The sequence below is a fragment of the Oryzias latipes genome, chromosome 18 (genome assembly GCF_002234675.1).
Source record: "Oryzias latipes chromosome 18, ASM223467v1".
Taxonomy (NCBI): domain Eukaryota; kingdom Metazoa; phylum Chordata; class Actinopteri; order Beloniformes; family Adrianichthyidae; genus Oryzias; species Oryzias latipes.
Window position 1 is genome coordinate 14,905,047 of NC_019876.2, and position 16,545 is coordinate 14,921,591.

A 16,545-nucleotide genomic window follows, 5' to 3' on the forward strand; every position below is an offset into this window, starting at 1 on the left:
GTGCTTCCAGACTCCAGTTGGCTCATCCGTGCTCCAGTTCCTGACCGTTTACCTCGCCTTTGCTCCTGCTCCTACACCTGGCTGTGGATCCTGCCTCTGGCTCATCTCTGGCTCGTCTTTGCTCTGTACCTGACCGAGTACCTCGTCTCTGCTCCTGCTCCTACACCTGGCTGTGGTTCCTGTCTCCGGCTCGACTCGCGCCTTTTATCTGTCCCCACAACCACGGCTGGATGAAGCTCGTCTGCTGGACTTTTATATATGTAGTTGTAGATTTAGATAAGTTAATTCTTCTCTAAGATTTCTGGTAAATCGCCTGCCCGTCCTGGGGGAGGATCCCTCCTTCATCTGGGCACCCCTGAGGTTTCTTCGTTTTTTCCGGAATCCGTTTTTTTTGGGAGTTTTTCCTTACCGCGAAGGGGGGTCTAAGGGCAGGGATGCCAGTATAGCTTAGTCAGTTTGTTAGTTCATTTTAGTATTTTTCTATTGAACTCTTTGTATTCGTGATCCTTTTGATTTCATGTTTTACTTCGAAGCCCATCGAGACGACTGTTGTTGTGATTTTGGGCTATACAAATAAAATAAAATTGAATTGAATTGAATTGAATTGAAAAACCTCCACCTCTCTAGATGTTCCTCCACCTGCTCCCTGCTCTCACTAAACATCACAGCATCATCTGCAAACATGATGGTCCACAGAGATTCCTGTCTAACCTCATCTGCCAGTCTGTCCATCACTAAACTCAACTAGGAGGTCAAAGGTGATCCTTGGTGCAGCCCCACCTCCACCTCCACCTCCTCCGCTTCACCTACAGAACATCTCACCTCTGTCTTCCAGTTCTCATACATGTCCCGAGTTACTCTGTTTTTCTCTACCACTTCAAACTTCCTCACACAAACTGCAACTCACTTTAGACTTTCTCTAGATTTTCAAAGAGACAGCACAGCTCCTGCTGACCTGTTTTTCTCCAGAAGCATCCTCAAAGCAAATATTACATCTGTAGTTTTCTTTCTTGGCGCAAAGCCAAATTGTTGTTCCCAAATGTTCATTTCTGACCTCAGCCGAGCATCCACTACCCTTTCCCACAACTTCCTTGTGTGACTCATCAGCTTCATTACTCTGGAATTTCCACAACTCCTCACCTCTACCTTCTGTTCAAAAATGGAACCAGAACCCTTTTCCTCCATTCTTCAGGCGTCCTCCAAGATCTTGTGTAACAGTCGTGTCGGAAACTTTAAAGCCATTTTTCTCACTCATCACATCTTGTAAGTTCTTCAACCATTCTTCCATCACGCTTGTAGAATGAATTTGTATGAACATGAAAAACATCTATATTTATGCAAATTGTATATATATATATATCTATGTATAAATATTTGTATATCATTTTCTTTGCAGTTTTAAAATTAACTTTAAACCAGAAACAAATCATGTATTTTTCAACATGTTAATCTACTTTAAAATCTTTTTGAAGCATAAATATTTCAAAGACTGTTTGCAAAAATTCACATATTTCATTCTGACAACCAAAGCATCTTAAAATAAAACCTGATTCTTATTCTTATGAATGAAATGGCACCATCTAATGGATTCCTATGAAATAGTAGTTCTTGAAATTTAAATCATGCAAAAATTTTGCTCAACATTTTTTGATATCAAAAATCTGTTATTGGGCCATTATTTAATTCAATGTTGGAATAATAATTTCATAATTCAAGATGACTGACCATTTTAGTTCAGTAAATGGTCACCAATTAGCAGAATACAAATTTCAAAACCTTCCAGAAGCTCAAACTTCACTAAATCAGCAAAGTTCTCTCATTTAGAAAAGTTAAAGGCCCCAACACTCTTATCTCTGAACAATTTATTTTAAAAAACAGGCACGTATCGACAAATTTTGGCTTTTTTTAATTAAAAAAAAAAAATCTAGATCTGTGTCTTATTTTGAAGAAATTTTCAGGACAAGAAGCAAAAACCGCTACGCTCCAACTTTTCCAGCTTTTATTGCACTCAGTATCTTCACTGCTTACCCAGACTGGGTTGTTTCAGGGATTTGAAGAAGATGTTCCCAGTGGATGTCCGGAGGTAATCTAATTCCAGCAAGTTTTCCCGCGCGTTCTGATGTCGTTCCACAGCAGACAAAACCTCAGACACGTTAAACACTTTGTTTCCGTCGCTGCGCAGAAATAACTCTGGCATCTTTAGGTCATCGGCTTCGTCATCAAAGTTTGTTTCTGCGACCACTTGCAAATCCTTCGTCTTGTTTTCAGCTTTTGCTTCAAGGCGTCCATCCCTGCTCTCGCCAGTCAGCACCGTTTGCTCTGTTGCGTTGCTAAGTTGCGTGTTGTTCAGACTTGGGACGGTCACACCGGTCGCTCTGATGCTGCTGAACGAAGCACTCCCAGGAATGTCAGTGTATGTGACAGCTTTGACCTTCTGGGGAGGTTTTGGCAGCCTGTAAATGGGGGAGTTCTTGTGGATCTTTATAAAAGTCGAGCCGTTGATTTTTTTGTTGTGCCTCGTCCGGACAGGTCTGCCCCTCGCTGTGCTGCTGGTGAAGGTTCTAAGCGGCCTGTTTCCGTCATCCGCTCCTGGTGTTTTGAGGCGCTCCTCGGACCTCAAGTGGGCTGAGGAAGCGATTTGAGAGAACGGAATCCCGAGCCTCTTGTGTGTTCTGTTGAAGGCTTTCGCAGGCCTGATGTCCTTCCCATCGTTTGTACTGATGAGTGATCCGTTGCTTCCTTCAGTCTCATGAGACCAAGTGAAGTCATCCCCCCTCACTTTATTATTCTGGTTCTTCTTGCTGCTGCTGCTTGTTTGGTTGTACCGTCCAATTATTTTGATGATGTTTGGCTGCCAGAAGTCCAAACTCCTGAGTTTCAAACCTTCCAAACCTGATCTGTAAGGAGCGATCATCTCTGGTGATTTAAGCAGAGCTTTGTCTCCCTCTAGTGGCCGAGTACCAAACCCTTCTAGACCAAATTTCCCCTTGTAGAGTCTGACTTGGTTTGGATTTCTGTCCAAACTTGCTTTACTTTTTGAGGGCCAGTTCTTAAAGCCTGCTGCAATTGACCCTGAAGTGAGATTTGTGACACTGAGCTCACCTGGTGAAAGCGAGGAGCCAGCCACTTGCTCTGGTTTTGATGGCGTTATGGGGGGCGGTCCAAAGCTGTACTTCTGCAGCAGTAAGGGTTTAGTTTTGAAAGCAGGGAGGCTGAACATCTGAGAGTTTCTTCTTGTGGGACCCGCTGGCTCTTTCCCAGGTTGCCTCAGAGGATTTCCAAATCCTTGGATGCGTGGGAAGCGTTTAGGTCCTGGTTTGTAGTCTTGGGTTGACTCTGTTGAGTTCAACCGGGGCGCTGTAGGATGATTAGTTTGGGTGCCTATGTGGCGCAGAGGGACAAAGTTTTGCGCCCAAGAGGTTTGGGAAGGAGACTGTGCAGGGACATTGAAGGGGGTGTAATGTTCTGTAGAACTTTGTCGGTTGGACAGATCCATCCTGTCTGGATGTTCGAGGTTGGGGTTTAGCCTGCCGTACCAAGGTGCAGCAAAAGACCTTTGGTTTGGCGCATTGATCTGTCCACCCTCTCCTTCTTTCAGTCGGGAATCCTTAGAAGGATACAAGATGATTTTCTTGTGTCCTTTTATCCGTCTGCTACCCATCGGGTCAAGCGTCTTTGAGAAATTTGGGACGGACGATGGTTTTTCTGGGCTTGGCCTTTGTCTAATCTCCAGGGGATTTCTGGGCAAAGGGGCGCCAGGATTAAGGAAGCCTGGCGCTTCACCCATAGGAAGCTCATTGGTGTCCTTGTAGCCTTTGTATTGCATTCTAGTGGGTAACGGCAGAGCCCTCCTGGCCTCATGAGTGGGAGGTGGGGAAAGAAGAGGGTGAAAGGAAGGACCCTCATTCACATTTGAAGTGTCACTTTTGAGGCCTCCGTCTTTGCTTGGTTTGTATTTCCCAGTTTGAGGAAAACTTAGAGTTTTGTTGAGAAGGGACACTCTTTTGACCACAAAGTATGAACTGTTGGGGTTTCTAGTGTGGGTTTTTGCAGGAGGAAGCATTTGATCCTCCTCTTTTGCCCTCTCAAAGCTTTGTCCTCCGAGCAGAGAGCGACTAGTGAAACCGCTGCTTGCGGACCTCATTCCACTTGTCCTCGTTTGGGTCGTCCTGACTTCTTGCTGTCCTTTATCCCTGACATTTTTGCTGTAAGGACCGTAGCCACTGGACTGAGCATACTGGACTAGATGTGGCTGATGCTTGAAGGTCAACAGCTTGTCTGCGTGAGTCCCTTCGGCGCCAGTTTCACTCCTACTTCCAGCCTGAATTCCATTTTTTGGGGACGGCAGACCAGTCGGCAGGAAACGATAAAGGCCGTTGGGGCGGTTCAAATGCCTCGCCACACTGTGCTCCACTTCATCATGGCTTAAGAGTTGAGTGGAACTAGCTGCTGGTGAAACGACGTAAAGAAAAAAGGAGCAACAAGACAAGAAAATTAATGTTTGAACTCTGGTTAAAAATGAGATCATGCTGAATTTTCAGAATAGAAGCCCAAAGTGTAACTGATTTAAGGGAAAAAAAATGTACAGTGCAGTGACAGAAAATCTTAGGAATTCAAGTTAAACTACAAAATAAATGGGCTAAAATGTTAAAATAAAAGTATTTTGCTGAGCAATTTAAGTAATAAATAGTACACCTAAAGATCATTTTATTAATACTTGAGCTCAAGTACAGCAAGTACTACAGACCATGTACATGCAGTGTATAAAGTATACCAAAGGAAAACTACTTCAGACTAAATTGGATCATTGTAACTTGACAATATACAGATATTATAGATCTAATATTTGACATTTTATGTTAAAATGAGCAAAATGCACTGATATTAGCAACCACTACCTATAAATCAAAATTGTGTCTTTTCTAGGTCAAATTAAAAAACAAAAATTGCATAAACTATTCAAACTCTGAATGGAATAGAAAATCTTGCACATAAACTGTCTCGGAGAACAAGTTAAGCTTCTTGAAAGAGCAACTGGATGTCATCTGCAAAGAAGTTGACTTACATCTTGTAGGCTTTGTGCATCATCTCACATTTTTGCTCTTGTTCACCAATATTACTGTTCAACAAACTAAAATTATGCTTGTAAAGAGCAAAGACTCACATCTACATTTTTCCTACATCATTGATAAAGTTTTCCTTGCTTTGCCTGATTCATCATGCAAAACAAGGAAATGGCCGCCTACAGTTCAGGCCTCCCACCTGAAACATTTGAAACATCTGCTCGCTTCCAAATTGTGCTCACTAATCTGGTTTCAAAAATTATGTATATGACCAACAAGTCCTCTCGCCATTTAAATCCTTATTCTAAAAGCTCTTAATTTTTTATGGCAATGGATGCATTGGAAAAAAAAGCAGCTAAAATCTAGTTTTCTACAAACAGTTACTGAGACTTTTTTTAATATAACTTTCTGAATTTGCTCAGAAAAGTGCATGAAGTTGTTTCACATGACCTGCTGGGGCTCACCTCGTGCAGCCTGTGAGGTTGTGATAAACGACATGGCAGCTGCATGGATCAGCACCGAGACAAAGAGTCTGCAGTGGGGGGAAACAAACAAACAACCCATGTGGAATTAGAGAATGTTTCAAAGTACAATATTCAAAATTTGTTTAAAAATGTACTACTATGCATCTGAAAAGGCTGGAAAGTATTTACCTTGAAAGCAGAGCTGAACTGCTTAACATGACGGACATGCTGCACCTTTTTTATTGATGACCCTCCAAACAGAGCTGGGAGTTAGGTGCAGTAAAATCATCAGCCTTGACTCCTCACTGCTGCCTGGAAGCTCCACTTTCTAGCTCTGCTGCTACTCTGCTGCTGATTGGAGGCAATACTGTTCACCTGGCAGAGGGTCACCTACTTCCTGAAAACCCTCTGTCAAGTTTTAAGGCCAAACCTTTCAGATTAAATTTACATTTTTTTTTTATTTTCACTCTTTTACTTTTGAGTAAATATTAAAATAAATTTGCTGCTTTTAATTTATTTTTGCTATTTTATTCTAAGTTCATTCAAGGATTTTATTTTGAAATGTTTTTATAGTACACTCAGAAACTCACAAGTTTAGTCAAAACGTTAATTTATTCATCTTTAAATACAAAATTAAAAAAAAACACATTGATTTACAACAACAATAATAATAATAAAAAACACAATAAATAGGAAATACTGGTGCATAATTAGTGGTAAATTGTGCATATTTGTCAGTTTTTGGTACTTTTAAGTGCAACAGTCACAAATATTAATAGCTCACAGGTAGGCAAAGTTTCATAATCATAAACAAACAAACAAGTGTCACATTTTTGCTGGGAGAAAAAAATAAGATAAGGGATGCTCCTCAGAACATGTAGCAGGACATCAAAGCCAGGTTCCTGAGCTCATCTGAAGTCATGCAGTCTGCAAAAAGAAAACAACCATTTCAGTTATTACTGACATGGAAAACAGGCACACAATATGGCAGGAAAACTAAAACGGTGTTCCTCAGGGAACGATTTTGGTGCCCCCCTTTTCTTAAAAGGAGCATTTTAGTATTCTGTTTGCTTAATTTTAAAAATGAAGATCTAAATGACTTCCTGCTCACCATCCACTCTTTGCTCGCTCCTCTTGCCGCTTATGGCTCGCCACACTTTCTTCCAGGACCGCCGCAGCATCCCACGCTCAACCCCGCTGGTGACGTCACTCTGCTCCACTGCGCTTTCTTTCACTTCCTCCGTCTCCTCCTCCTCGTCTTCCTCCTGGTCCTGGTCCAGGACCCCCGCTGCCACCAGCCGCTCCAGAGCGCACTCGTCCACCCTCAGCTGGGCTCGGACGGCGGCCTCCCCCGGCTCCCCGGTCAGGACGGTGGGGTGCCGGCAGAGCGGACAGTCGATGACCGTCCTCCCCGCCAGCCCCCGGCCCAGCCTCCGCAGGCAGCTCTCGCAGAAGCTGTGCTTGCAGTGCAGCTCCCGCGGACAGCAGCGGGCCGCGTTAAAGCTCCGGTAACAGACCCCGCACTCGATCTCTGACAGCATCCCGCCTCGATCAGCTCCAAATCCAGAATGAGCTGCGTGGCGCGTGTCCTCCCTTTAAACCCCAGGGAAAGGGAGGGACTCTGGTCTGCTGCCAGCAGCGCTCCCAGTCCCACGACTGAAATGAGTCACCCAGGTGATGCAATGAAACTGGAGAGGTTGAGATCTACAGGCTTATTATTTACGCCAACTTTTATCCATTACAAGCCCTGAAAAATACAGCAATCTGTGCAAAACTTTCACCAATATATTGCTTATTTAGTCTTTTAGTTATAATTCTCTTCTTCTCCTAGTGTGTGAATGATTGGCTTAAACCAAACATCCCTCCTCCCATCTACAAACTCCTTTCATGGTGATTTCCGTTGTCATTGGGCCAAAAATCACAAACTATTGTTTGGTTGTTGTTTTTTTTGGATCGTTTCCCCCCCTTTTTTGGCTTTCCGTTGATACCACCCTCTTTGAACTGACTGTAAGTGTGTCTGATTACTCACAGACCAAGGGGAATACCAGGAAAAACTGTTTTGAGTGACGAAAAAGAAAGAAATGACGCAAAGCAAAGGGTCCAGGAAGTAAAAAAGTCAGATGTTAAAACAGACTGAGGCCTTTAAGGGCAAATTGTGACTCTCTACCCTTAAGTTTGTGTCATATATATCGCAGGAACCTTTAATTAACAAAGGAAAATGGTGATAACACTTTATGTTGGCAATAAAGTCTTAAATGTCTCTGCTGTAAGTTGTTGAGCTTAGGTATTGTAGTTTCCTGGATCAATAAAATCTGCCGTTCTTGCATTGTTTATCCACAAAACAAGTCAGCGTTGTAACTCCAGCTTGTTGGATTGGTGCCAAAAACTCTCAAGGAACCTGTTTTTTAAGGAAAATCCTACACCTGCGTCATATGTCAGGTTAGTTGCATGGGATAAAGCTGAAGTTAGGTTGTCTGCGTAACCCTTGTGCTATCTTATATGACCCCACCCTTACATTGACGTGTTCTCCCTACCATGACAAAGGTGGATAAAGGTGGAAAGATTTCATGTAATCCATGGACATCAGTGAAGATCACAAATCATTGAAGAAAAAAGGTTCAGGGCACTGTCTAGTGGGTCTAGATGACCCAACTCCCAATGTTAAAGTGCCTAGGATAGCACAAGGGTTAAGGCAGAACCCCCCCACCCCCACCCACCCACACACACACAAGTTTTAAGAGAAAATTGGTTCTAGATCTTAATCTAAAGTGATAGTTTTTAGATAAAAAAATTCTATCTTTCTTGGTTTCAACATGGGTGTACCCCTGGGCTCTATCATGGAGCCCCTTTTATTTGTTCCTTACTAAATAATATCTTTGAAGTGATAAAACTGCATTTTTTGTGGATTTTCCTGAGACTTGCACATGTAAGTAGTTTGTAAAGAAATACAAAATGGAATTTATTTATTTGTGAAAGAAAAATACTCCCAGGAAGTCATTCGATCAGTTAATTGTTTAAAATAAAACATTTTAAGCTTGTCCAAAAAAACGTCTTGGATACACATATTGTGTTTTGTTTTCAGAATCAGCTTTATTTGCCGGTGGCTTTGGTGTCTTATGGTCTCATGTTCCATCAATCAAATAAAATCCATCCATCCATCCATCCATCCATCCATCCATCCATCCATCCATCCATCCATCCATCCATCCATCCATCCATCCATCCATCCATCCATCCATCCAATAAAACAAAACAAAAAACATGAAGAAAAAGATCAAGATAAATCCAACAGTTGTTCCGATGTAACAGTTTTATGTCTATGTTTTAGTTTATCAGATGGACGTCTCGAGGGAAGAAGCTGACCTTGTGGCGAATGGCTTTGGCGCACATAGTTCTGAAGCGCCGGCCTGATGGGATTTGACAAGAAGTAGTTTTATAATTACTATTTGTTGTGTGTTCTTCTGAAGCTGCACTATTACGGGTGTTTGTTGTGTGTTCGTGTGTATTTCTTGTAATCCTGTATTGGTTGATTATTATTCCTCAGACTGGTATAAATATGGGTCTACTTTCTACTCTGAGAAGCTCTCATTTGCATTCAAAGGGCAGGATTTTTCATATAAAAAACAAATAAAGATTTAAAGCTTTTCTATATATATTTTTTTTCAATTTAACCTTTATTTATCCAGGCAAGACAGATTAAGAACAACATTCTTATTTTCAATTGTGGCCTGGTGAAAGACAAGCCCTTTTGAGAAAGGAAACAAAATAGGGTTACAGGAAACAGATAAGAAACATCAGCAATAAGAGAAGAAAGTCTAAAGTCATCAAAATCACTAAACTGTATTGGAGAAGCATTTATGAACTTGTGGAATGACACTTTAGGTTAAATTACAAAGGAAAAAGAAGAGTTGTGGATAACGATGCAGGACCCAACACGCAGAAAATTGGACTTACTTTAGAACTAAATGTCAATTAAAAGGTAGATATGATGACAGAAGGAAAAACAAAAGTCTGATAACAGATGACCTATACTATAACTGTAAGCCTGTAGCTGCAAATAGACTGAGGACTTACTATTTAATAGAGATACACCAGAAGAGACTGTGACATGGAGGAAAACCTGGAAGCCGGGATGCTTTTCTTCTGACTTTCTGTCTGTGCAAACCTTTATTTTTGAAAGTGTTTATGTAAGTTTTTGAATGCTGTCTGATGGTGCAAACACTTACAGTAAAAGGATGCTACAGCCCATTTACTGGCAGCAGAATGACTTCCTAAAGCACTTTCCTGTACGCAGTAAGCTCCCTAAGGAAATAGGAAGAGGAATAAAAACTTTTTTTAAACTTTTGAAATAAGCCTCTGGCTAAGAGTCTCCAAATCTTGTTTTAGCTTCCAGCAAAATTCCAAGAACTGTGGATGTTTGTTTTGCTTGTAGAACATCCTGGAAACGATGAACGGGACAAACATTAAGGAATCCAGTGAAGTTTGGAGAGGATGAATCCAAGTGAATATTGCTTTCCTGACATGTTTACTCACACAAAGTGTCTCGAGGCATAAAGAATTTGATGAGGCTTCGTTCATCGCTCAGAGAACAGAGCATGGAGCCTGTTGTTTTCACATCTCTGACCAGATTACCTATAAATAGAACATAACGTGCCAAAAATCTCCCATCACCCCCCTCTTGTCCTGTAACTTATTTTCCCGACCCTAATTTAAAGCTACATCCACTCACGTGAAGGGTTTAATCCTTGATGGAGAAATTTTTCTAAGCACAAGACATGCTTTCCTGGATTCTCACTTGACTTCACCTTCACATACAAGGAGAGACCGTCCAATGGATGATGAAGTGTTTTGGTTGGGTCCAAAAACGCGTGTCTGATCGTCACGTACGCATACAAACCTTTGCCCCGCCATTAAATCCTTGATTTTTTTTCCTGAATGTCACAAGGACATTCAATGTCTCAATTCATTAAGCTCCCTTAATGAATTCTTTATCAGTGAAAAGGTTTCCATGTTTTGCAATGCAATGTGCAATGCCATAACTTGCTTATTTTTAGAGGTGGTAAAAGGTTTGGGGGTACTTGCCTGGTTCACATACTTCGACACAGCAAGTTTTCTTGACTCGGTCTTATCCGCTTTGTCTTTAAATATCTTCCTGTGTCTAGTCTCGAAATGCCTCCTGATACTTGATGTGCGGCACACAACATTTCTTTACACATAAAGTACACACAGCACGGTCTTTCAAACAAACGCACAGTGCAAGAAGGAGGACTACCGCAGGTCCTTCCTCCCCACAGCCATCAGACTGTACAACACCGTGTTACAGTGACACACGACGGACCCACGGGTGTTTTTCATTCACTCATTTATTCATATTACTTATTGTTGCAGTTGTTGTTCTCAGTTGGTTTTGCTCCTGAACGGTTGTTTCTTTGGTGTGTATTTTTTTACTTATTTACTTTTGTTTAAATTGAATCTACTTGCCGTAAAAAAAATACTTTGCAGGTTGCAGGTGTTTTCTGTTGTATTTAAGATGTTATTTCTTTAAATACACTGAAGGTCATTTTATCTTCTGGTTCTATCAATGCTTGGCATCCCAGCTTGGAATATTCTGGTGTGGATGTTGTTCACTAACTACAATATCCAAGCTTAAGCAATCAGCCTTCTGTTATTGTCCTCCGCTGTTGAGTTGGGGAGATCCCAGTGATGCTTTTCTGCTTTGGGTTGGCAGTTTCATGTGACTTTGTGGGAAGAATATTGTTTTCTGGGCACAGCTTTCCATGTGTAACTTGTGTTTTTTTTTTTCTACAGACGAAACTGCCTTCTGGCAATAAAATTCAACAAGTTAAACATGTTTGAACCAGTTCCAATTATAAGGATGTGAAGTTGCACTTTTGAAGCCTGAAATATGACTTTTCGAATTTGATTTAATTACCCTTTATTAAAAAAAAAGCTGTAAAAACTTCAAAGACATTGAAATGTTCTCATATTAATGTCTTTACATCTCTTTGAACCAAGAACCTGAGGAAGTCTGTAAACTTGATTCACATTGGCTGTTGTAAACCACCATAATGACACGATACACCAGCAGATGGAGGTGAGTCACCAACAAGAGGGTGGCTGTCATTTTTCTGCCCTCTGTGTCTTGGTTACCTTTACCCTTTCCGGGGGTATAATTACACCTGAGACGATTCATAGGGGGATTCAAGAGGGTGAAGAGGAGAATCAGGTGTGGCGGCAGCGAAGCAGACACTTCAGCAGCAGCCGGAGGACACACCCAATGCCAGATCTGCAGCAACATGAGAAGATAAGTGGGTGAGGGGAGCCACCACGGCTGAACCAGAGTGGGCCCTGATCCAACAGGTGTGCAGAAGGTAAAAAGTACTCCTTATCTGTCTTAACCTGTCAGGTCGGAGCCTCGCCCGCTTGTCAGCATTTACAGTGAACTCGGCTACGGCTCCTCATCCGGGCAGGTTTTTTGCACATCTGTGTGAGGCCTGACTCTGTAAAGAATGGGTTCATTGTAGTTAATCGATGTCTCATACAAAATCTCATTGTAATCTGATTTAAAGTGTAAAATACTGTTGGGCTGTGTGTTTGTATGGACCAATACTTGAGAGACATTGGCTGCTTAGCAACAGTACCCCCATGTGTGTAGTTTGTTTTGTTAGTGTCTCATGTGAAAAAAGGGGGAGAGACACAACAAAAAAAGTCAGTTATTGTTGGTTTGATGCTTTTAATTCACTGCTAAGACGTGCCATTGACTTTTCAAATCTTCTTTAATCTGTGATAAGGAGCCACAAGTTGGTTAATTTTAAATTAATCTATTTTAATTGATTATTACAACCACTGGTAGATAGATGGGTTTGCAGTGGGCCCATGTGAAGCCAGCCTTTCAGATCAGCAAATGGAACTCCATACATCCATTTTCCACTGAATCCCCTTCAAGGTCATAGGGTTGCTGGAGCCTATCCTAACCACTGTTGGGTGGAGGCAAGTGCACCCTGGACAGGTGCATAACCACACACACATTTACACCTAGGGATAACTTAGATACACCAGATAACCTATGAAGCACATAGAAAGGACCAAGTCAGGATTTGAACCTGGGCCTTCTTGCTGTGAGTGCTTACCACTCTTCCACCACCTTCCGCCCAACCCATTTTGTGTAGACAGAAATTGGACAGGACAAAGTAAACATTAAAACTCTGCTGGCACCATCTTTTTACTGCCAAAGCAACAAATGAAGGTGAAGGAAAACCTCACCTCTAAATGTGCGCATTTCAAAATCAAATCAAGAAAAAAACACAAACCTTCAGAGTTCCCATGAAACCAAAGCAATAAACCTTCAAAACTTTCTTGCCACCAAGTATATTGTTTTAGGGGAAATCAATTGGAAATGGTTCCCTTTTGAAGCCAGCCTTCAGTGGTCTTTAGAGAAAGTGCAACAATTGATCCTTCCTGTCCTGCATCAAATGAAAGTATGCAAGGATTGGTCATCAATGATCCCCAGACTTTCTACAAATTGACTGATGGTGAAGAGCAAACACGACTGAAAACTGGATAAAAAACAATGAAGCAGTTCTAAAAGTTAGGATGGAGCTTGTCAATCGAAAGACCCCACCCCATTCTTTTATTACAATGTCAAATGTAAAATACAAAACTTTGGTTTGTCAACGTTCACTCCTTGCATCATGAATGCTAAATCTATGCAAAAAGATGGCAAAACGTTTCAGAACCAAACCTAAAATCTGCTTATTTCTGATTTGGTCTTTTTTACGTTAATTGGAGTGAATATATATGGATCTGAAATGTCTTTAGTAAATGAGCTTCAAACAGGAAGTTACAGACTGTCCATTCATTACAACTAATGAGCTTAAGTACAATAACAGCCTATTGTGTTTTTTTAGAAATATTTAAGAAAGGCTTTCTTAAAGATTAATTTAATTAAACAAGAACTAGCTAAAAACCAAGCTAACATTGAGCAGCAACTGAAAAATATGTAAAATGCAAAAAGTGAAGAAAAAAAAACTACAATAGAACCAATAACAGACAATCTAGGATATAAATAGAAAAAAACAGAAGAATATACTTTATTATTATTCAGGGTGGCTGGATGGCTCAGTTGGTGACGCACATGTACACGGGAAGTCAGGGTTTGATTCCCAGGGATGCAATGAGCTTCATCTAGTGTGGGACATTGGGCAAGACCCTTCACCCTACTGGCTGACTATGTAGCCACAAGGGGCCCCCAGTCTGGGTCCCCCTGTACCGGTCCTCATATAATGGGTGGTGTCAGGAAGGGCATCCAATGTCAAAATCTCTGCCCTACTAAATGTGCAAATCAGTGAAAGCCAATTCTCTTTGGCGACCCCTGAAGGGATGTACCAAAAGGTGAGCAACATATTTTATTATTATTGAACCAATTGATAATACGAAGCCCAGACACACACAAAAAAACACAAACGTCAAAAAACCATCAGTTCTTGGACGTTGTGTCTGTAAGGTGTGTAGTGTCCCAAAACACAAATTCGTAGTATAACCTTTCAAACTCTGAGCCATCCATTTGGTAAAACAAACATTTTCTTACAAGCAAAGCCTGTTGACTCTCTGACGTAATCATTTTTTGCAAACTCAATGAGTCACTGAACGTGCTCTTGCACGCACACGCGTGTAAATGGAGAGGAGCTCCAGTGACTTATGACTTCCTTTGTATGGCTCTTCTGTTTTTTTTTTGGTTTTTTTGTTTCCTGTCCGTCTCCTTTGTTTTGCCTTTCCTCACGTTTTGCATGCAATCCGGCACACTGCATGGTCCTGTGATGATGAGGCAATGGCTGGATAATTTCAAAGATGAAGAATGTTACGAAACATTTTTAGAGGAAATCTGATAGGGTTAGACCTCTGTAATCCCTAATTCCAGTCTTGAGCTTATCTTCAATCTTCTGTCTCTTTCCAAGTCTTCCAGGTTCTGCTTAAGACTTGCCTACATAGGTGCAGTTGAGCCCCAGGGCCCTTACATCATGACGGGGGAGGCTGTCCCAGCACCCCAGCAGGGGAACTTGGAGGAACCTGTGGATGTGGAATGCCCCATCTGCTACCAGGAATACAACCAATACAACAAATGTCCTCAGATGCTGGAGTGCCTCCATGTTTTTTGTGCAGAGTGCCTCCAACTGATCCAAATCAGACCGAGCAATCCCTCCGACGCCAACAGCCCGAAATCGATTGCCTGCCCCCTGTGTCGTCATTTGACCTTGCTGGACACTGGAGGCGCCCTCTCTTTGCCCTGCAACTCTCGCATCCTCTCCCGGCTGCCCCCAGCTGCCCCTCACATGTCTGAAAGAAAGACCAACCGTCTGTCCAGTGTCCCCCAGGGAGTGGTGTTCTCCCTGGAGGGCGACAGCAGGGACCCTGGTTTTATCATAGTACCCACCGTCAGCCTGCGAGTGCAGCAGATGCATCCGGAAAGGCCCTGCGGGGCAGCGCCGGGTCTGGTGGGTGAGGAAGGGGTCATCCAGCAGAGCAAGAGAACGCTGGGTTGTGTGCAGGTCCTGGCGGTCGTCTTCTGGGTGCTGTTTGTGATCACCTGCGTGTTTGGCGTCGTGCAGAGGAGATTTTAAAAGAAAAAAGGAATCGTTATCTCTTTATTTTGTCTCACTTCATGAATGTTTCTTTTCATCAATTGCAGATCATGAGCTCCCTCTAGTGGCCAATGAAGAAATGCACAAATGCCACACACTCAATTGACACAAACACATTCAACACCTATTTGCCCCAGTCTCAACAACATGGGCTGTTAATACACAAAACCCTTGTAACTAGAGAGATTTACCAGCAAATCACACCCACATGTTCTGGTCTTGTCCAGCTCTACACTCTTTCTGGAAGGACATTTTTAGATTATTATCCCAGATCATGAATTATAAAAATTATAGAACCCAGTCCTTTGACAGTTATCTTTGGTGCACCTCCGCCATCTGTACCGTCTTCCTCCTCAAGGTCCTCTCCTATTTCTTTTGCCTAATTTTGCTTAGATGGGAGTTTTCAAGTCCTCCATACTTACACTAAAAGATTCACTTGAAGAATTCCACAAAGCCTGTCACAGAGTAATTTATCTGTGTGAAGGGGAGGAGGGCGGGGCGGTCAGTCATGGTCTCCGTTTTTGCAAAAAATATCTATTTTTATTCTATTAATTGGTTGTTTTGTTTTGTTGGTTCATGTTGTATTGTGCATTTTTATATAGACTTGTGCTGTTTTTGTTGTAGCCTTTAATCTTTTTGTCTAAGATTTGTCTCATATAGTGGTTTATTGTCACCATAAAAACTGTTTTTTTCTTCCAGATTTTGTACCTGTTTGCAAATACAAAAAACAAATTGCAAAAAAAGCAACATATCTATATGATATATGTATTATATATATTTTAAAATCTTGGTGTTTTTTTGTGGCAACGACATTTATCCTGAAGTAATTATGCTGTATTTGGTGCTTGTGCCACAATATGCACCATTTTTTTTAAAGTCCAGTTCCACATGATCAATTACAGCCAAAATAACAAATTCTTTTACTGTTTTCAGACTGAATTTTCATGCATCACTACTATTTCTGTGCGTGTTTAGAAATTTCACAACCCAATCTTAAAGTCTTTCAGTTTCTGCCCAAAGGTCTCACTTAAAACCATAACATTGGCACAGATATCAGCATATTATGATTTTATGACCATTTTAATCCCCCCCACCCCCCGTACAATGAGGTTTGAGTATTTTGAGTTTATTATTGTTTGCACTGATGTAATGATGTTTGTTGTGTGTTTAGTTCTTTTTTTTGTGTTGATCTAATCTGTTCTTGACTCCTTTACAAAAAACTTTGTGATCTTTTTTGAGAAATATGTTATAACAGGAGAACCCAAATAAATGCCATTTAAAAAATGAATAATGGAACATGACAAAACACTGTTTGTGTAAGTTCACTGTATATTTGTGATATCAATGTTTATTTCAGTAAATTTCTCAATTATAGTGTAT

At 41.4% G+C, this 16,545-nt stretch overlaps 3 protein-coding genes across 4 annotated transcripts; 1 reads left to right on the forward strand and 2 right to left on the reverse strand.

Moving 5' to 3' along the window:
- Window positions 1-1,977: 1,977 nt before the first annotated feature.
- On the reverse strand, window positions 1,978-5,916 carry LOC101163278. Of its 2 annotated transcripts, none has more exons than XM_004079883.4 (3): window positions 5,717-5,916; window positions 5,528-5,595; window positions 1,978-4,449 (listed from the first exon to the last, which is right to left on the reverse strand). In XM_004079883.4, exons 1-3 carry the CDS (start codon window positions 5,752-5,754, stop codon window positions 2,018-2,020), a joined length of 2,538 nt encoding a protein of 845 aa, XP_004079931.1. In that variant the 5' UTR covers window positions 5,755-5,916; the 3' UTR covers window positions 1,978-2,017. The 2 variants fall into 2 exon arrangements, with proteins under 2 accessions (XP_004079931.1, XP_011485828.1); XM_011487526.3 differs by having other exon boundaries at window positions 1,978-4,446; window positions 5,717-5,915.
- Window positions 5,917-6,120: 204 nt separating this feature from the next.
- On the reverse strand, window positions 6,121-7,130 carry LOC101163524 (E3 ubiquitin-protein ligase KEG). The gene is made up of 2 exons (XM_004079884.4): window positions 6,639-7,130; window positions 6,121-6,454 (listed from the first exon to the last, which is right to left on the reverse strand). The coding sequence occupies exons 1-2, from the start codon at window positions 7,066-7,068 to the stop codon at window positions 6,396-6,398; spliced, it is 489 nt and encodes a 162-aa protein (XP_004079932.2). The 5' UTR covers window positions 7,069-7,130; the 3' UTR covers window positions 6,121-6,395.
- Window positions 7,131-12,504: 5,374 nt separating this feature from the next.
- Window positions 12,505-16,431, forward strand: LOC105356442 (RING finger protein 223-like). The gene has a single exon (XM_023949034.1). It carries the CDS (start codon window positions 14,545-14,547, stop codon window positions 15,142-15,144), a length of 600 nt encoding a protein of 199 aa, XP_023804802.1. The 5' UTR covers window positions 12,505-14,544; the 3' UTR covers window positions 15,145-16,431.
- The last annotated feature ends 114 nt before the right edge of the window (window positions 16,432-16,545 follow it).